Here is a 17,844-nt window from a genome sequence, read left to right as displayed (position 1 = left end):
GTGTGAAAATCCAAAGTCTGACCTTAATTAGTTGTGTCTGGCAATGGCCTTGTTGAAGGCATTGGTTCGAGAGCGGGGCCTATCTTCAGAGTGAGAACCTAAGATCTTTGATCGGCCGACGACGGTGTTTGTGCATTGTCCCCTTGTTGGAGGCGTTGATTTTGGAGAAACAGGTGTTTTTTTGGTGGTGGTTGCATTGTTGCTGCTAGTGCTAGAATTCCGTATCGAGACTTTTATTTCTTAGTTTTTTTTTCTTTTTGGCCGTGTGCATCTATGTTGCCATTAGAGTTTTACGTTATTGCAGCGACTGAATGTAATTTATATCTTTTCACATTAAATATATTTTTTCTTTATCCAAAATTGAGATGGTGGCTATGTAGTTAAGCCACCATCCTTTTCGCAAAAAAAAAAAAAAAATTAAGCCACCATCCGTGGAAGTCTCTATCCGTCGTGGAAGTTCCGGTAGACACCGAACTATTCGTTAATACTCCGTACAACATGTTCTTTTAAGCTAAGCTGGATTGGCAAAACGGTTAGGAGTAGTAGTTCTTTCTCTTTTTTTTTTTTGCGAATTTTAGTAGTTCTTTCTCTACATTCACAATAAGTGTAACTGTGCAAGAGGGTTTAGGTAAACTAGAGGCAACACTCGAATTGAGGGTGCCATGACGCTGTGTGAAATTCAGCTACTCATCGAAAAATTGGTGGTACTCGACGATGGCACGAGCCGAGCGCCCTAAATCCGCCGCACCCATGTGCCTGCCATCCATCCAGAGAAACAATCGTCGTGGCCTCCTGGGGAAATGTGCAACGAGTGCCGCAAATAACCTCGTCGCTTCTGCTGTCGTCGCCGGATCAGATGTTCAGATCTCGATATTTTTTGCAATTTTCGGAAACTGGTCTCCACTGATTGTGCGTGGGGACTCTGGGCGATCGTCCTTCCCTATTGATGCCACGCCACATCGTATCGTATCGCCGTTGTAATGTGAGCAGAGCACCAGATCGGGAAAGCTAGGAAGGGAGGCAAAGCCACCTACCAACCCCCAAACTCCGCCGAAACCCACGCTCGAGGTCGACTGAATAAACCCCGAGTCCAAAAGCAGCATTCCGAATCACCACTCCCCAAACAGCGCTCGCTCTTCCTTCCCCTCCGACGACGACGGCCGGAGGAGACGGAGAGGCCTGCTGGTGGTGCCGCGCTGCCCCGGGTTGATCCCTTCTTCTTCGTATCTCGGTAAGGAACACTGACTCCTCCCCTCTTCTTCAGGCCCTGCTTGATAACCGTACGGCTTTCTCCGGTAGTTCGTGCGACCCTCCCTTCGCCGTGGCATTGAGGAGTCCTAGCCCGAACCGTTCGCCACCTCTGGCCGGCTGATCGGCGATCCGCTTGGCGGCGCGGCGCTCGGCTGGTTGTCTGGTCCGATGCCTGATCGGCGGCGCGGTGCCCCGCTACCCATCCCTCCATTCGTGGTTAGGGGGTATCTTCCTCTGCAGATCCGAGTTGATTCCGTATGACGACTTACTTCTTCGGTTTCAGGCGCATGCTTTTATCTTCTGACGGACTTTGGGGGTTCCACTGAATATCCCCACGGTGCCCACGTGAACCGTGCCTTCGCCTTCTCCATACATGCGCACCCTCTCTGTTTTGTGTGATTATTAGGTACACAACATTTCACTGCATCTGCAGACATAAACAGCTTTATGCTATTAACTGATGTACTCATTATGTTAATAAAATTTACGGCCTAGAAATACGTGCAAGCCCTATGAACTGGGACGGATGTAGTATCTGTCTGTCTCTGATTCGGACGTCTGATGGTATTGCTACGATCAACCAACTATACAACTTGTGATGATTCCATTACTCACCACAGCGTACAAAAAAAAATCCTACGAGATCATCATGCTGCTCGTTTTGTGCGATTAGATTCAGACCCTTTCTCTGCATCTGCAGACATAAAGAGGTTGATGCTTCTACTGATGTATCCGTTTGTCTGTTACTAGGACGTGTTAGTATGTCTTATGATATTGGGATGATCAACCAACTACAGAACGTGTGATGACTCGATTACTTATATCACACTGTGAACTTTTTTCGTATGAGATCATCGTGCTGCTCGGACCGACTTCATATCTATGTTTTACACAAATTTATCAAGCAAACTATTGCGAAAACAATTCTGATCTGAATTTCTGCACATATGGAGCAACCAAAATGAATTATCATACATTTTTTACATGATGCTTTAATTTAACTGAATTGTATTTAGCAGATGGGGGACATAGCCAAGGACCTGACTGCCGGGACCGTGGGGGGGATCGCCAATCTGGTCGTCGGCCACCCGTTCGATACCATCAAGGTCAAGCTCCAGAGCCAGCCCTGCCCTGCTCCGGGCCAGCTCCCCAAGTATGCTGGCGCCTTGGATGCTGTCAAGCAAACGGTTGCGGCCGAAGGGCCGAGGGGATTGTACAAGGGGATGGGGGCTCCTCTGGCCACCGTTGCAGCGTTCAACGCTCTCCTGTTCACAGTGAGGGGGCAGATGGAGACTCTCTTGAGGTCGGAGCCTGGGGCGCCGTTGACGGTCAACCAACAGGTAGTCGCTGGTGCTGGTGCGGGGCTTGCGGTCTCCTTCCTGGCATGCCCCACAGAGCTCATCAAGTGCAGGTAATTAACTGTAGTGGTAATTTTCATTCCACTTACTTCCATGATTTGATCTAATCTCCGTATGATTTGGCCAATGAGTTTGTGCATGTGAGGTTATAATATATATTGCGAAGTCATGACATTCATCCTTTTCTTAACTTACCATTTCCCTGAACGCGCTTGATGTCGTTCATGCTATGTACTTCCTTGCGATGAATTCCATTGTAATACAGTTCATCTCGTTTGGCTTGCATCAATATCATGCATCACCGTAATGGATTAATGCTGTACAATCTAGGCTCATTGAAAGAAAACCCCTGAGGATCAATTATAGGCCTTGGTGCTGTAAAATCAATTGCCAATAGGGTGCATAGCTTGTGTTTCTAGTCAGTTAAAGGAAGTGCCTGGATTTAATGCCTGCAACATCCAGTCTTGTAGTTTATAAATCTGTGTGAGAATCTCATAATATTTACCATTTATGTGGTAAAGTCGTGATATCCATCCTTTCCTTAAGTTGCTCTTTCCTGCTCACACTGGATGCAATTCATACTATGCACTTTGTTGACATGCATTCCATTGTATCACAATTCATCTCATTAGCTTGCACTGTTATCATGCATTGCCGTGATGCATTAGTTCTATACAATCTAGGTCCCGGAAAGAAAGCATCTGACTGTAGGCCTTTGTTGCGGTAAGACCAATGCCAATAGGGTGCATAGCTGAAAAGGTGAATTTGTCTCCAGTCAGTAGGGTGTCAGTTAAAAAAAAAATCCCTGGGAATTAATGGCTGTGACATCCGATCTGTGAGTTTCCTACATAGGTTCCTAAACTCATCCGATCTGTAGCAATGACATTCTAGACATCATCGATACTGTGCACTTCATATAGATTCTACTGCATCTCATTCATTGCTGCAGTGAATTTGCGTTTGCTTATTCTTAAGGTCGCTGAAAACTATCTCTGGGACTTGATTTCCTACTGCTCTTGAGGCAAATGGCATATAATTTTATAGCTAAATAAACTGAATTTTGTCTCAATTAACTAGATACTTTGTATTTTGTAAAGTGTTTCCATTATTCCCTTCACAAATCGAATCTTGAATCAATGATGACTTGAAACAGCATTTTGGCCGCTGTTGGTGTGTTGCACTTGATTTTGTTTGGCATCGCAATGCAATTCAGCGATAGGCAACATATGAATCTTGTGAATCATTGCTGCAGTGGATTGCTTGTCAATTCTGGGGCACTGAAAAAGTCGGATTAATTTCCTAGTGTTCCAAGGCAACAAATGGCATAAGACTGCATAGCTAAAAAGCTGAATTATGTGCCTTTTTTTTGCGAAAAGAATTATGTGCCTGTTAACTATAAACAAACTCTATACCTTAATAGTCTTTTCATTATTCCCTTTGCAAAATGCATCTTTGAATAGATGATGACTTAAACTTGCTTTTGGGAGCTGCTAGATTTTTACACTTGATTTTGTTTGGCATCGCAGTACAATTCAGCGATAGGCATATATCCAAAGAATACATATCATCCCTTGCTGTACTTTCTTATGTCTTAGTGAAGAATATAATTTTTTTATGGTTCTGAGTTACCTTTGCTGGTTTGCAGGTTGCAGGCCCAGAGTTCTTTAGCTGAAGCAGGTGCTATCTCCGCTGCGGCGCTACCGAAAGGTCCGATGGATGTGGCGAAGCATGTCATGAAGGACGCTGGCCTCAAAGGTCTATTCAAAGGCCTTGTCCCAACAATGGGCCGTGAGATCCCCGGCAACGCCATAATGTTCGGCGTGTACGAGGCAGTCAAGCAGTACATGGCCGGCGGTCCGGACACGTCGAACCTCGGCCAGGGCTCTCTCATCCTCGCCGGTGGCCTCGCCGGAGGAGCGCTGTGGCTTACAGTGTACCCCACCGACGTCGTGAAGAGTGTGATCCAGGTGGACGACTACAAGAAGCCTAGGTACTCAGGGTCGATCGACGCACTCAAGAAGATCGTTGCTGCCGAAGGAGTGAAGGGTCTGTACAAGGGGTTCGGGCCGGCCATGGCTCGCAGCGTACCCGCCAACGCCGCCACCTTCGTGGCCTACGAGATCACAAGATCGGCTATGGGCTGACCCAATGTTCAAGTGCACGCCTCAATCTCTTCTCCGGCATAGCTGAAGCAACAGTTCACAGAGCAATACAGACAGAAATCAGGATCACGGCAAGCAAAAACACAGAACATTAACCATTCTTCTTTGCTGCAACACCATGTTCCGAAAAAACTTGCAAATATTGGCAGCAATGGCAGGATTGTTGGCATAATAAAGGTTGAGCTTTACCTACCTGTGCGTGTGTCATGTGTGGAGTTAGTGAGTATAGCTGGTAATTTGGCTTGTCGTGATGGTTGGCTGGGAGTGGATTGGCCATCCGACGGTGATCCAATGGTTAGGGAGTGGTTCTCTGATGTCGATGGGGTGGTGGCCTTCGTTGTTTTGTTGGGTTGCAGCGTCTGGTGACTGAGTGAGTGGGTGGTTCTGCCGTTCTCGTCTTGCTTGGCATCTGAACCACCTCTCCCTTCTTCCTGGCCTGTATTTTTTTGCCCCAAGCCCTGGGTCGCAGTGTGTTTTTCATTCCTTTTTTCTTTCCTGTGGAAGGGCGGAGTGAGTCCTTGCCAAGCTCCATTGCCGCCCAGAGTCTAGGGAGTGCAGGTAATTCTCTTCTGTTTCTCCTCTGAATGCTGCTCTTCTTGTTCATCGAGAGTTTGGACACCTGGTTGGGTTTGCAGTTCTTCAGATTTTCATTTCACTGGATGTGGTGATCTTTTCTAGTTCTTGCCGAAGGTGCCTTCTGATTCTTGAAGCACAAATAACAATCGGAAGCTTTGGTGCTCTAGTTGAGAGTGAGAGATGAGACATGCTGTGCCGTTACAGTATCGATTTGTCGTGCTAACTGCATTTCCTTTGCAAGTGTGTCATCCCCAAAGTGGAACAACCTTGTCTCAGGCTCTCAGCCTCTACTTCCTCTCTTGCATAATTTCTTATCGTAGTTTCAAATTAATCTACCATAAAAACATAAAACGGAGGAAGCAGATTGTAATGAGATTGCGATGATTCAGCGAAAATGGTTCTAGTGCGTCCGTGGGTTTACTTAGTTTCTACTTCCTCTGCTCCAAATTAGTTCCAGTTTTATCTATATACCGATAAAAACCATGGAGTAGAAAATTTGTGTCTTCCGGTCAATACTGCAAGGTTACGAGATACTATCTCTATTTCCAAAAATAAGTATTACAACTTCGTCTAGACTAAAATGTATCTAGACGCATTTTAATAAAAGATGCTAGGACATTTATTTTGGAATCGTGGGAGTAAGTATGATCGTGTAGCATGCGAACATTGACAGGCTGTTCATGTCCATTTGTTAATACCCCTGATTCCGTTCAAAAAATAATACCCCTGGTGTGTTATCTCAGCTTAAACAAATCAGCAAAGAATCATTGAGGAAATTGACTGTAATCCATCACATCCCAATTATTGTGAGAGCAGATGGGTGACGTTGCCAAGGACCTCGCCGCCGGCACGGTGGGCGGCGCGGCGCAGCTGGTGGTCGGCCACCCGTTCGACACCATCAAGGTGAAGCTGCAGAGCCAGCCGACGCCCCCGCCCGGCCAGCCGCCCAAGTTCGCCGGCGCCATAGATGCCGTCAAGCAGACGATCGCTGCCGAGGGCCCGGGCGGCCTGTACAAGGGCATGGGCGCCCCGCTGGCCACCGTCGCCGCCTTCAACGCCGTGCTCTTCACCGTCAGGGGCCAGATGGAGACCCTGCTGCGGTCCGAGCCCGGCGTGGCGCTCACCATCAACCAGCAGGTCATCGCCGGCGCAGGGGCCGGCGTCGCCGTCTCCTTCCTCGCCTGCCCCACCGAGCTCATCAAGTGCAGGCTGCAGGCTCAGAGCGCGCTAGGCACAGCCGCACCTGCCGCCGCCGCCGCTGTTCCCGCTGGCGGCGCGGCTGCCACCGCCACCGTCACGGCCGCCGCCGCGGTGAAGTACGGCGGGCCGATGGACGTGGCGAGGCACGTGCTGCGGTCGGAGGGCGGCGTGCGGGGCCTCTTCAAGGGCCTGGTCCCGACCATGGCGCGCGAGGTCCCCGGCAACGCGGTCATGTTCGGGGTGTACGAGGCGACGAAGCAGTACATGGCGGGCGGGCAGGACACGTCCGAGCTTGGCAGGGGCTCCCTGATCCTCGCCGGCGGGATCGCCGGCGCCGCGTTCTGGAGCTCCGTGTACCCGACGGACGTGGTGAAGAGCGTGCTCCAGGTGGACGACTTCAAGAACCCCAAGTACTCCGGGTCGATCGACGCCTTCAAGAAGATCCTCGCCGCCGACGGGGTGAAGGGCCTGTACAAGGGGTTCGGGCCGGCCATGGCGCGTAGCGTCCCGGCCAATGGCGCTTGCTTCCTGGCCTACGAGGTGACCAAGTCCCTGCTCTAGGCTGCGCGCCAGCTGCCGGATTCCGCAGATCGATCGCCATTCTTGACATTGTTCTTCTTGCTGCTCCCTGATTCAGTGACCATCTTCTGTATCCAGGACCGTCAACCAGTGCTACCTCTGTAACAGAAAATTGTGCCCTATGAATTGAAAGAAATGTTGCATCTTTTTCTGTTATTTTTGTCTTACTTTCTGATGCAAAGATGTTTCCTTGAACTGTATCAAGACACATCATCTCTGCTCGCCATTGCCACCGTGCTCCTGCCATAGGTCGACAGAGGGGCTCCTAGCGTGCCATGTGATGTTTCCTCTTCTTCCCAACGCTAGCAGAATCTCTCTAGCTCTCATCTCATCTTTGTGTAGCTGATCGGGTAACCTGTAGAAAGAGAGAATCGCAGACAACACATGGGGAATAACATGTGTCGACCGGCTCTCGTCTGAATCTGATGATTGGTGACAAAGCTGAAAGGTTCATTCATTCGTATGTAGGCCTTGGTTCGTATGCGTAGGAGCTAGTGATGGATGCTGCTGACCTCATCGCTGGCTCGCAGTTCAACTTCAGCTACTGCTGAATTCTGACGATGTTATCAGCACGAAAGTGACCCAAAATTGACGGAATAGAAAAACAGAAAGATGCTGGATTCCTTTTGCCACACTACTCAAACCTGCCTCAGTTTGTTGATAAATCAGACAATTGGTAACGTAAACGATACTTATAAGTCGCTAAGACCATTGGAACATAACGGGGCGGTGGCGCAGTTGGCTAGCGCGTAGGTCTCATAGCTAAAGCGAGTGATCCTGAGGTCGAGAGTTCGAGCCTCTCTCGCCCCATATTTTTGTCCTCTGCAGTGATTTGTGTGGAACTCGGGCTACCTATAGGTTCTAATTTTATCCATTCTAAATATTTAATATAAAGTTTAAAAACAAAATGCACATATAGGCAATGATTGTTTTGCCTTTTTATGTATGCTCTAGCTCTACAAAATTATAATCTAAAATCATTTGTATTCTGGAAATGAGGTATTTTCTTCGAATTGGCGGATGAGACCCCGGCCTTTGCATCGAAAAAATGCATACGTTTTTATTATTATTTTATTTTAAAAAAGACAGACAAATAGCATACATCAAAAACTCAAAGCCTCCACATAACACGTACGAACCCGACAATAGATAAAGATCATGTCAACGGGGCCTTATGCATTAAAAACAACGAAATCCCTCAACCAACTAATTTCCACATCCATCACCTTTTTTCTGCAGTGATTTATGTGAAACTCGGGCTACCCCTAGGCTATTATTTTGAACATTCTAAAGATTTGATCTAAAGTTTCAAAAAAATCTGCAAAAAAATATGCACATATAGGCAATGATTGTTTTGTCTTTTTACTGCAAAATTTTAATCTATAATTATTTGTATTCTGAAAGGAGGTATTTCTTCGAAATGGAGGATGAGAACCCCCATTGAAAAGATGCATACGTTTTTTATTATTTTATTCAACAAAGTACAGATAAATAACATACATCAAAAATCTAAAACATTTGCATAACACCTAGGAACCCGACAATGGATAAAGATCATGTCAAAAGGGCATTATGCTCCGAAAACAACGAAATCCCTCCACCAACTAACAACGAAGAACATCGCATACCCTGAGACGCCCCCGAAGCAAAACAAGAACGCTCATCTGGTTTAGCAGTCTCTTAGCGAGCACCTGATGTACACTCTAAAAAATGTCACCTATGTCGAACCGCTAACAATCTTCATGGTTAATATCCGCATAATTTTCGTTGGTCCCGCCGACAATGCCACCATGACGCTAGACAGTGCCCCACCCCTAGGCAAGTCCATGTCACGTCTGACACCAAGAATCCTCTGCGCCACGCCATCGAGACTCTCCGTTGTTGACGAGGTAGATGCAAACCGCTCCATCTCAGAGCCCCTTCAACAAAAATCAGCTCCAAAAAGGATGCCCCCAAAGGGGGAAATGGAGCCGCACGCCGCCATCATCCGATACAAGAGACCCAGATCTAGGGTTTCCTCGGAGCTTCCCGAAATAGGAGACGAGAATTGACCACAACAAAGAACCTCCTAGGCGATGCCTCCAGGGAGGGTATGTGACATAGGCATCCCCAATGGGCCTGCCGAAGAAGGTACCCGGGGTTTACTGGAGGCCCACGACCCGAAGTTTTATTTAATTTGGAAAGATAGAATTGTATTAGGAATATCAACTTGTAAATATCGCGGGACGGTTCAGAAACCCTCCCGGACTCTGTAACTTGTACACTACGAAACCCTCGGCTCCGCCTCCTATATAAAGGGGAGTCGAGGGACAAAGAGAGGATCGATTCATTGTTTTACGCAACCCTAGTTTTCATAGCAGTCGAGTACTTTTCCGGCTGAAACCTTCGAGATCTACTTGCCCTCTACTTCCAACTAAACCCTAGTCTACAACCCGTAGGCATTGATAAGTTAATACCTTATCAATTGGCGCCGTCTGTGGGAACTAGAGGCGAAAAGGTTCTGATCTCGATGGCACGTTCGACATCATCAACATCTTCGGTAGCAAGCAACGCGATGGATCGAGGTAAACAGATCGAAACCGCTCTAGTCGATTTTGTTCCTCACTCACCCTCCCGTATGGATGCATATGCGTATCTGGAGGAGCCCATGGACATGGCGTTCAGAAAGTTCCACTTCCGCGTCGGGAAGGAAGGATCTCGTCGTCTCGCAAGATCGGATTCGGCGAGAACGGATGCAGCTGGTTACGGTTCATCGGGATCGATTTCATCGTTCGAATCTGGCGATGAAGAGATTTCGTCAGCAATCTCCACCAAGCTTGCATCAAGCGGTGAACTCATCAAGATCTTCAGCAACATATCCGTCGGGTCGTTTGCGGACTCAAATATAAGCAGCGATTCCGACAGCGTCGACGCTTTTGATTTCATCGACAGGTCCACTATTGTTGGAGAGGTCTTCACCGATCTATATGATGGTGTCACCAATCCTGGCAACAATCAAAGTTCAAAATATCATCAAATATATGCAATAGGGGATACAAGTCGCCCACAAGAGGAGACATCAGAAAAATTCGATGACGCAGGGAATCCATATGTCGACCCCGCGGATCTTACGCGAGGTTTGGGAACCAAATATATTGGACCTGAAACACGGGATATGGTGCAATTTCCGCAAACAGTGTGGGACAGAGTCGCAAGAGCCATTGATGGCACAGAGCCAATGACTGTAACGGCGACAGCTCAAGAGTTACAGGCATATCAATATAAACTCGCCCGTACTAGGCGGGAGCTTGAAAAACAGACAATTGAGCTGGATAAGAGGCAAGCCGCAGCTTCCGCGTCAAGCAGGCGAAGGGCGGAGTTGAGCCAGCAATCAGGGACTTCCGGAGATAATCACAGAGCAGCTAGAAATAGAGCAAGATCTCGGCTGCAGAATATACCTGAGGCTGAGAGGGAGAACTTGATCCAGAACCTCGACATGTCTTTCATGTCGATCGACACGAGAGAGAACATTATCCCAAAAACCCCGGAAGCAAGATATATGGCGACATAGGCCTTCATACTGGCGAACAGGCCACCTGCAGGAGATCCAAGAGAGGCATTGTATAACATGGCTTTGGCAGGAGTAGGAGTCATGGGCACTGCGTTTGCAAGTACGAGCACACCTCCCGAAGGTGCCGCAAGACAAAATAGTCCACGACCTATAGGGGCAGTCCAACAACCCCCAAGAACGTCGGCTAGAGATACAGTGGTGCAGACATGGGTCGACAGGGCGCGACAAGAAAGGAGAGAACGTCGGCAATCACCTGAAGTAGATGACGAAGATCTGTGTGGACTCCCCTGTTTCACTCGACGAGTCCGCAAAACGCGAGTACCGTCAGATTTCAAGTTGCCTGATAGTTATAAGAAATTCGACGGATTGCAAGATCCCGAGGATTGGTTGGTTGATTATCTCGAGACAGTAAAACTAACGGGTGGAACTAAGGCGACAGCTATGCAAAGTATCCAGGTGCATCTAAGTGGGGCAGCTCGATCATGGTTCAAGAAGTTACCACCTGGATCTATCGACAATTGGGAAACCTTCGAGGACCTGTTTGTAAAGAATTTCTTGTCCACGTGCAAGAAACCCGCGTCAATAGAGGAGTTGACAGCCTGTCGACAGAAGTATGATGAGTCGATGAGAGCGTATATACAGAGGTGGAATATTATCAAAAACTCGGCAGAAAACGTATCTGATGAGAGAGCGATAGATGCTTTTGTCGCTGGGATCCGAAGGAAGGACTTCATCGAGGACCTTGATGGCGTGTAACTCACACGTTCGTTGGGAACCCCAAGAGGAAGGTATGATGCGCACAGCAGCAAGTTTTCCCTCAGAAAGAAACCAAGGTTTAATCGAACCAGTAGGAGTCAAGAAGCACGTTGAAGGTTGATGGCGGCGGAATGTAGTGCGGCGCAACACCAGAGATTCCGGCGCCAACGTGGAACCTGCACAACACAACCAAAGTACTTTGCCCCAACGAAACAGCGAGGTTGTCAATCTCACCGGCTTGCTGTAACAAAGGATTAGATGTATAGTGTGGATGATGATTGTTTGCAGAAAACAGTAGAACAAGTATTGCGATGGGATTGTATTTCAGTATAGAGAATTGGACCGGGGTCCACAGTTCACTAGAGGTGTCTCTCCCATAAGATAAACAGCATGTTGGGTGAACAAATTACAGTTGGGCAATTGACAAATAAAGAGGGCATGACCATGCACATACATATTATGATGAGTATAGTGAGATTTAATTGGGCATTACGACAAAGTACATAGACCGCTATCCAGCATGCATCTATGCCTAAAAAGTCCACCTTCAGGTTATCATCCGAACCCCTCCGGTATTAAGTTGCTAACAACGAGACAATTGCATTAAGTATTGCGCGTAATGTAATCAGTAACTACATCCTTGAACATAGCACCAATGTTTTATCCCTAGTGGCAACAGCACATCCATAATCTTAGAGATTTCTGTCACTTCCCAGTTCACGGAGACATGAACCCACTATCGAGCATAAATACTCCCTCTTGGAGTTACAAGCATCTACTTGGCCAGAGCATCTACTAGTAACGGAGAGCATGCAAGATCATAAACAACACATAGACATAACTTTGATAATCAACATAACAAGTATTCTCTATTCATCGGATCCCAACAAACGCAACATATAGAATTACAGATAGATGATCTTGATCATGTTAGGCAGCTCACAAGATCCGACAATGAAGCACAATGGGGAGAAGACAACCATCTAGCTACTGCTATGGACCCATAGTCCAGGGGTAGACTACTCACACATCACTCCGGAGGCGACCATGGCGGCGTAGAGTCCTCCGGGAGATGATTCCCCTCTCCGGCAGGGTGCCGGAGGCGATCTCCTGAATCCCCCGAGATGGGATTGGCGGCGGCGGCGTCTCTGGAAGGTTTTCCGTATCGTGGCTCTCGGTACTGGGGGTTTCGCGACGGAGGCTTTAAGTAGGCGGAAGGGCAGGTCAGGAGGCGGCACGAGGGGCCCACACCACAGGGCCGCGCGGCCAAGGGGGGCCGCGCCGCCCTAGGGTGTGGCCACCTCGTGGCCCCACTTCGTCTCCTCTTCGGTCTTCTGGAAGCTTCGTGGCAAAATAGGACCACAGGCGTTGATTTCGTCCAATTCCGAGAATATTTCGTTACTAGGATTTACGAAACCAAAAACAGCAGAAAACAACAACTGGCACTTCGGCATCTTGTTAATAGGTTAGTTCCAGAAAATGCACGAATATGACATAAAGTGTGCATAAAACATGTAGATAACATCAATAATGTGGCATGGAACATAAGAAATTATCGATACATCGGAGACGTATCAGCATCCCCAAGCTTAGTTCTGCTCGTCCCGAGCAGGTAAAACGATAACAAAGATAATTTCTGGAGTGACATGCCATCATAACCTTGATCATACTATTTGTAAAGCATATGTAGTGAATGCAGCGATCAAAACAATGTATATGACATGAGTAAACAAGTGAATCATATAGCAAAGACTTTTCATGAATAGTACTTCAAGACAAGCATCAATAAGTCTTGCATAAGAGTTAACTCATAAAGCAATAAATCAAAGTAAAGGTATTGAAGCAACACAAAGGAAGATTAAGTTTCAGCGGTTGCTTTCAACTTATAACATGTATATCTCATGGATAATCGTCAACATAGAGTAATATAATAAGTGCAATATGCAAGTATGTAGGAATCAATGCACAGTTCACACAAGTGTTTGCTTCTTGAGGTGGAGAGAAATAGGTGAACTGACTCAACAATGAAAGTAAAGAATGGTCCTCCATAGAGGAAAAGCATCGATTGCTATATTTGTGCTAGAGCTTTGATTTTGAAAACATGAAACAATTTTGTCAACGGTAGTAATAAAGCATATGTATCATGTAAATTATATCTTACAAGTTGCAAGCCTCATGCATAGTATACTAATAGTGCCCGCACCTTGTCCTAATTAGCTTGGACTACCGGATCATCACAATGCACATGTTTTAACCAAGTGTCACAAAGGGGTACCTCTATGCACTTTGTACAAAGGTCTAAGGAGAAAGCTCGCATTGGATTTCTTGCTATTGATTATTCTCAACTTAGACATCCATACCGGGACAACATGGACAACAGATAATGGACTCCTCTTTTATGCATAAGCATGTAACAACAATTAATAATTTTCTCATATGAGATTGAGGATATATGTCCAAAACTGAAACTTCCACCATGGATCATGGCTTTAGTTAGCGGCCCAATGTTCTTCTCTAACAATATGCATGCTTAACCATAAGGTGGTAGATCGCTCTTACTTCAGACAAGACGAACATGCATAGCAACTCACATGATATTCAACAAAGAGTAGTTGATGGCGTCCCCAGTGAACATGGTTATCGCACAACAAGCAACTTAATAAGAGATAAAGTGCATAAGTACATATTCAATACCACAATAGTTTTTAAGCTATTTGTCCCATGAGCTATATATTGCAAAGGTGAATGATGGAATTTTAAAGGTAGCACTCAAGCAATTTACTTTGGAATGGCGGAAAATACCATGTAGTAGGTAGGTATGGTGGACACAAATGGCATAGTGGTTGGCTCAAGGATTTTGGATGCATGAGAAGTATTCCCTCTCGATACAAGGTTTAGGCTAGCAAGGCTTATTTGAAACAAACACAAGGATGAACCGGTGCAGCAAAACTCACATAAAAGACATATTGTAAACATTATAAGACTCTACACCGTCTTCCTTGTTGTTCAAACTCAATACTAGAAATTATCTAGACCTTAGAGAAACCAAATATGCAAACCAAATTTTAACATGCTCTATGTATTTCTTCATTAATGGGTGCAAAGCATATGATGCAAGAGCTTAAACATGAGCACAACAATTGCCAAGTATCACATTACCCAAGACATTATAGCAATTATTACATGTATCATTTTCCAATTCCAACCATATAACAATTTAACGAAGAAGAAACTTCGCCATGAATACTATGAGTAAAGCCTAAGGACATACTTGTCCATATGCTACAGCGGAGCGTGTCTCTCTCCCATAAAGTGAATGCTAGGATCCATTTTATTCAAACAAAACAAAAACAAAAACAAACCGACGCTCCAAGAAAAGCACATAAGATGTGACGGAATAAAAATATAGTTTCAGGGGAGGAACCTGATAATGTTGTCGATGAAGAAGGGGATGCCTTGGGCATCCCCAAGGTTAGACGCTTGAGTCTTCTTAGAATATGCAGGGGTGAACCACCGGGGCATCCCCAAGATTAGAGCTTTCACTCTCCTTGATCATGTTGCATCATACTCCTCTCTTGATCCTTGAAAACTTCCTCCACATCAAACTTAGAACAACTCATTAGAGGGTTAGCGACAATAAAAATTAACATGTTCAGAGGTGACACAATCATTCTTAACACTTCTGGACATTGCATAAAGCTACTGGACATTAATGGATCAAAGAAATTCATCCAACATAGCAAAAGAGGCAATGCGAAATAAAAGAGTCAAAACAGAACAGTTCGTATTGACGAATTTTATCGAGGCACCAGACTTGCTCAAATGAAAATGATCAAATTGAATGAAAGTTGCGTACATATCTGAGGATCACTCACGTAAATTGGCATAATTTTCTGAGTTACCTACTGTTGACTGCCAAAACCCACCGGCGGGCAGCAACTATCAACACTGTAGAGCCGGGAACAACCTAGAGCTGCGGCTGGCTGAGGTCCCTCCGAGCGACGGCCCGCAAAGCACTTCTGGTCACACGTCCGATGCTGAGTGCAAGGGCGTGCCACCTGACCTATACCTGGTCAGGAAGGTGATGGAGATGCCTCGCTTAGTTTCCTGCATGGCATACACGTAAACATTAAATACGAGCCTCGATCGGCTCTCAGGTTATCCTGTGAATCGGCTCAAAGAGCCGATCCACCCATGATTCGTACAGGGTGCACGAATATATGGTGGTCCTGCTTGATCAAGATAAAGCTAATGAGATCTACGACGATTTAGGGTTTTCACCGCATAATCGGATCATCCTACTCCAGGTTGGGCCTCGCGGCCACGCACGGTGATCGTAAGCCGATCCTAAACAAGGCCTAAAAACCAACACGAAGTTGATCCCCGGAACATCCTGTTTAGGACTTGCGAACGACACCCTACGTGCCGCTGGATCCTCCCCCCCTTTGTAAGGCCTAACTATTGCAGATATTAAACTAATCCTTGTAGAACAAGGAGCAATCGTAACGGATCAGATCTACTAAATAATGATCAAGCGGGGTGCCGCCCCCACACCTAAGATAGGTGTGAGGGCGGCTAGATATGCAAGGGTTGCACTACGCTAGCATGTTACGCGAAGAACTATGCTAACCCTAACAAATCTATGATAACTACGTTGCTCGCCATCAACAAGGCTTCAGTACGAGCAACGCATGAACAACGTGGAGCTTGTGCTGCCTAGATCGCAAGATGCGATCTAGGCAGCATGTCGCTTACCGGATAGAAACCCTCGAGACGAAGGAGTTGGCGATGCGCCGAGATTGGTTTGTTTGGTTGAACGTGTGTTGTTGTTTATTCCATAAACCCTAGATACATATTTATAGTCCAGGGGACTTTCTAATTCAGGCGTGCACCTAACCGTGCACGGGTAAAACTCTAACTTCTAAATTAAGATACGATCTAATAAATTACAGATACAAGGGCAAACTAGCCCAAACTTGGTACACGAGGCCGATTCACGTATTTCTTCCATGTACATATCTTCAAGTCCATCCTGATCACGGCCCACCTCTGACTCGGTCAAATTCTGGTGATAACACATGCCCCCCTGGTTTTGGAATTGGTAATTCCAAAATCACTCTGCTTTCCTTCGTCGGGTCATGTCGTGGCAGAACCGTTGCAGTATCCTTCATCATGATGCCTTGCCTTCTCAACTTCTTCGCGTGACCTGGCAGTTTTTTTTTTCTTTAGGCACCACTTCCTCGGAAACTGCTGTGGCATTGAATTTCCACTATATCCCCTTTTATTTAACCGCTATGAACAGTTCCCCTCTGCATCTCCTTCGCATTAGCACTCCAAAAACCCTCCTGCTCCACCATGTCTTCTTCCTCCTCTGCTCCATCGGACCTTTCCAGCCAGTCCTCCCCTTCCCGGGAGCCGACGCCAGAGTACAACCCGGCGGAGGTCCACGCGGCCAACACCCGCCGCGCCATTGCGGCCGGGGAGGAGTCTAGCCACGACTTCTCCATCTGGTCAGAGGATGACAAGTCCCTGACCGACGGGGAGAGCGACCTCCGCTTCCTCGCCGCCGGGGAAACGGAGGAGGAGAGCGACGACGACAGCTTCTCCTGCGACTTCACCTCTTCCGAGGAGGAGGAGGAGGAGCAAGAAGAGGAGGAGGATGACACCTCCTCCGACGAGCCGCCGGCCAAGCGGTTCTGCCCCTGGCCGGGCAACCTCAGCGATTTCGACAGCGACGATGACGCTGACGAAGAAGATGAGGACAATGAGGGCCCGGTCGGCGGCCACTGGAGCGACGACGAGCCCGTCGGGAGCAGCGCCGACAGCGGCGACGACGGCGATGACGAGGGCAGTGACGGCCCGTAGATAGGACCTCTAGTATAGGGCCAGTAGCAGTAGATGGGGCAATGTATCCCCTAGTGTTTCCTTTTGAGAGCAATCAGCTCTTCATGTAAGAAATCTCGCCTATCAATGAAGAACTTTTCCCCAATTTGATTTTGCCGATTTCTTCTGAGTTTAATTTAGCCGATTCCCTCTTCTACTAACCTTGCCGATTCGTCCCCTTTGCCAATGCGTAATGAGCCGATAGCAACGCATCGGTCCTTTGAAATTCACCCTTCCCTTCTTCAACTGATGATTTTCTAAATCTGGTGAATAATGTAGAATCTTCAGGAAAACCTTTGAATTCTTCCAACCAAACCCAATGGTCCTCTACAATACTCATCATCTGTGAAGAAGGTTGCAATGAAAGATCAGCCGATGGTATCCCAATCGGCTCCTTAAACAGAGCAAAACAGAGTATCCACCAGGCCTGCTGCCCCCCGAGCCTTACTCGAGGCGAGAATGTCAGAGAGAATGCGCCAAAGCCGATCCCCTTTCTTCCTTAGATAGCCGATATACCCCTTCTGTCAAC

At 47.0% G+C, this 17,844-nt stretch overlaps 2 protein-coding genes and 1 non-coding gene across 4 annotated transcripts; all 3 read left to right on the top strand.

The window, feature by feature from the left end:
* Nucleotides 1–994: 994 nt before the first annotated feature.
* LOC127310952 (mitochondrial carnitine/acylcarnitine carrier-like protein) lies at nucleotides 995–4,963 on the top strand. 2 transcript variants are annotated; one of them, XM_051341538.1, is made up of 4 exons: nucleotides 995–1,231; nucleotides 1,535–1,657; nucleotides 2,271–2,662; nucleotides 4,255–4,963. In XM_051341538.1, the coding sequence occupies exons 3-4, from the start codon at nucleotides 2,271–2,273 to the stop codon at nucleotides 4,751–4,753; spliced, it is 891 nt and encodes a 296-aa protein (XP_051197498.1). In that variant the 5' UTR covers nucleotides 995–1,231; nucleotides 1,535–1,657; the 3' UTR covers nucleotides 4,754–4,963. The 2 variants fall into 2 exon arrangements, with proteins under 2 accessions (XP_051197498.1, XP_051197497.1); XM_051341537.2 differs by lacking the exon at nucleotides 1,535–1,657 and having other exon boundaries at nucleotides 999–1,231.
* A 170-nt stretch (nucleotides 4,964–5,133) lies between these two features.
* On the top strand, nucleotides 5,134–7,282 carry LOC127310936 (mitochondrial carnitine/acylcarnitine carrier-like protein). Its single transcript, XM_051341536.2, has 2 exons — nucleotides 5,134–5,329; nucleotides 6,164–7,282. Exon 2 carries the CDS (start codon nucleotides 6,164–6,166, stop codon nucleotides 7,106–7,108), a length of 945 nt encoding a protein of 314 aa, XP_051197496.1. The 5' UTR covers nucleotides 5,134–5,329; the 3' UTR covers nucleotides 7,109–7,282.
* A 567-nt stretch (nucleotides 7,283–7,849) lies between these two features.
* On the top strand, nucleotides 7,850–7,936 carry TRNAM-CAU (transfer RNA methionine (anticodon CAU)). Its single transcript is given in 2 exon segments — nucleotides 7,850–7,887; nucleotides 7,901–7,936. It is a non-coding gene; the product is annotated as a tRNA-Met (tRNA).
* The last annotated feature ends 9,908 nt before the right edge of the window (nucleotides 7,937–17,844 follow it).

The sequence above is a fragment of the Lolium perenne genome, chromosome 1 (assembly GCF_019359855.2).
Source record: "Lolium perenne isolate Kyuss_39 chromosome 1, Kyuss_2.0, whole genome shotgun sequence".
Classification (NCBI taxonomy): domain Eukaryota; kingdom Viridiplantae; phylum Streptophyta; class Magnoliopsida; order Poales; family Poaceae; genus Lolium; species Lolium perenne.
Note: the sequence above shows the minus strand (reverse complement) of the source record. Positions and strands in the feature narration are given on the sequence as shown.

What these genes read in the sequence shown, in the direction of transcription:
- LOC127310952 (XM_051341538.1), top strand. Translation starts at nt 2,271, where the DNA reads ATGGGGGACATAGCCAAGGACCTGACTGCCGGGACCGTGGGGGGGATC. An exon ending in ACAGAGCTCATCAAGTGCAG is followed by an intron (nt 2,663 to 4,254) that starts GTAATTAACTGT and finishes GCTGGTTTGCAG; the next exon opens with GTTGCAGGCCCAGAGTTCTT.
- LOC127310936 (XM_051341536.2), top strand. Translation starts at nt 6,164, where the DNA reads ATGGGTGACGTTGCCAAGGACCTCGCCGCCGGCACGGTGGGCGGCGCG.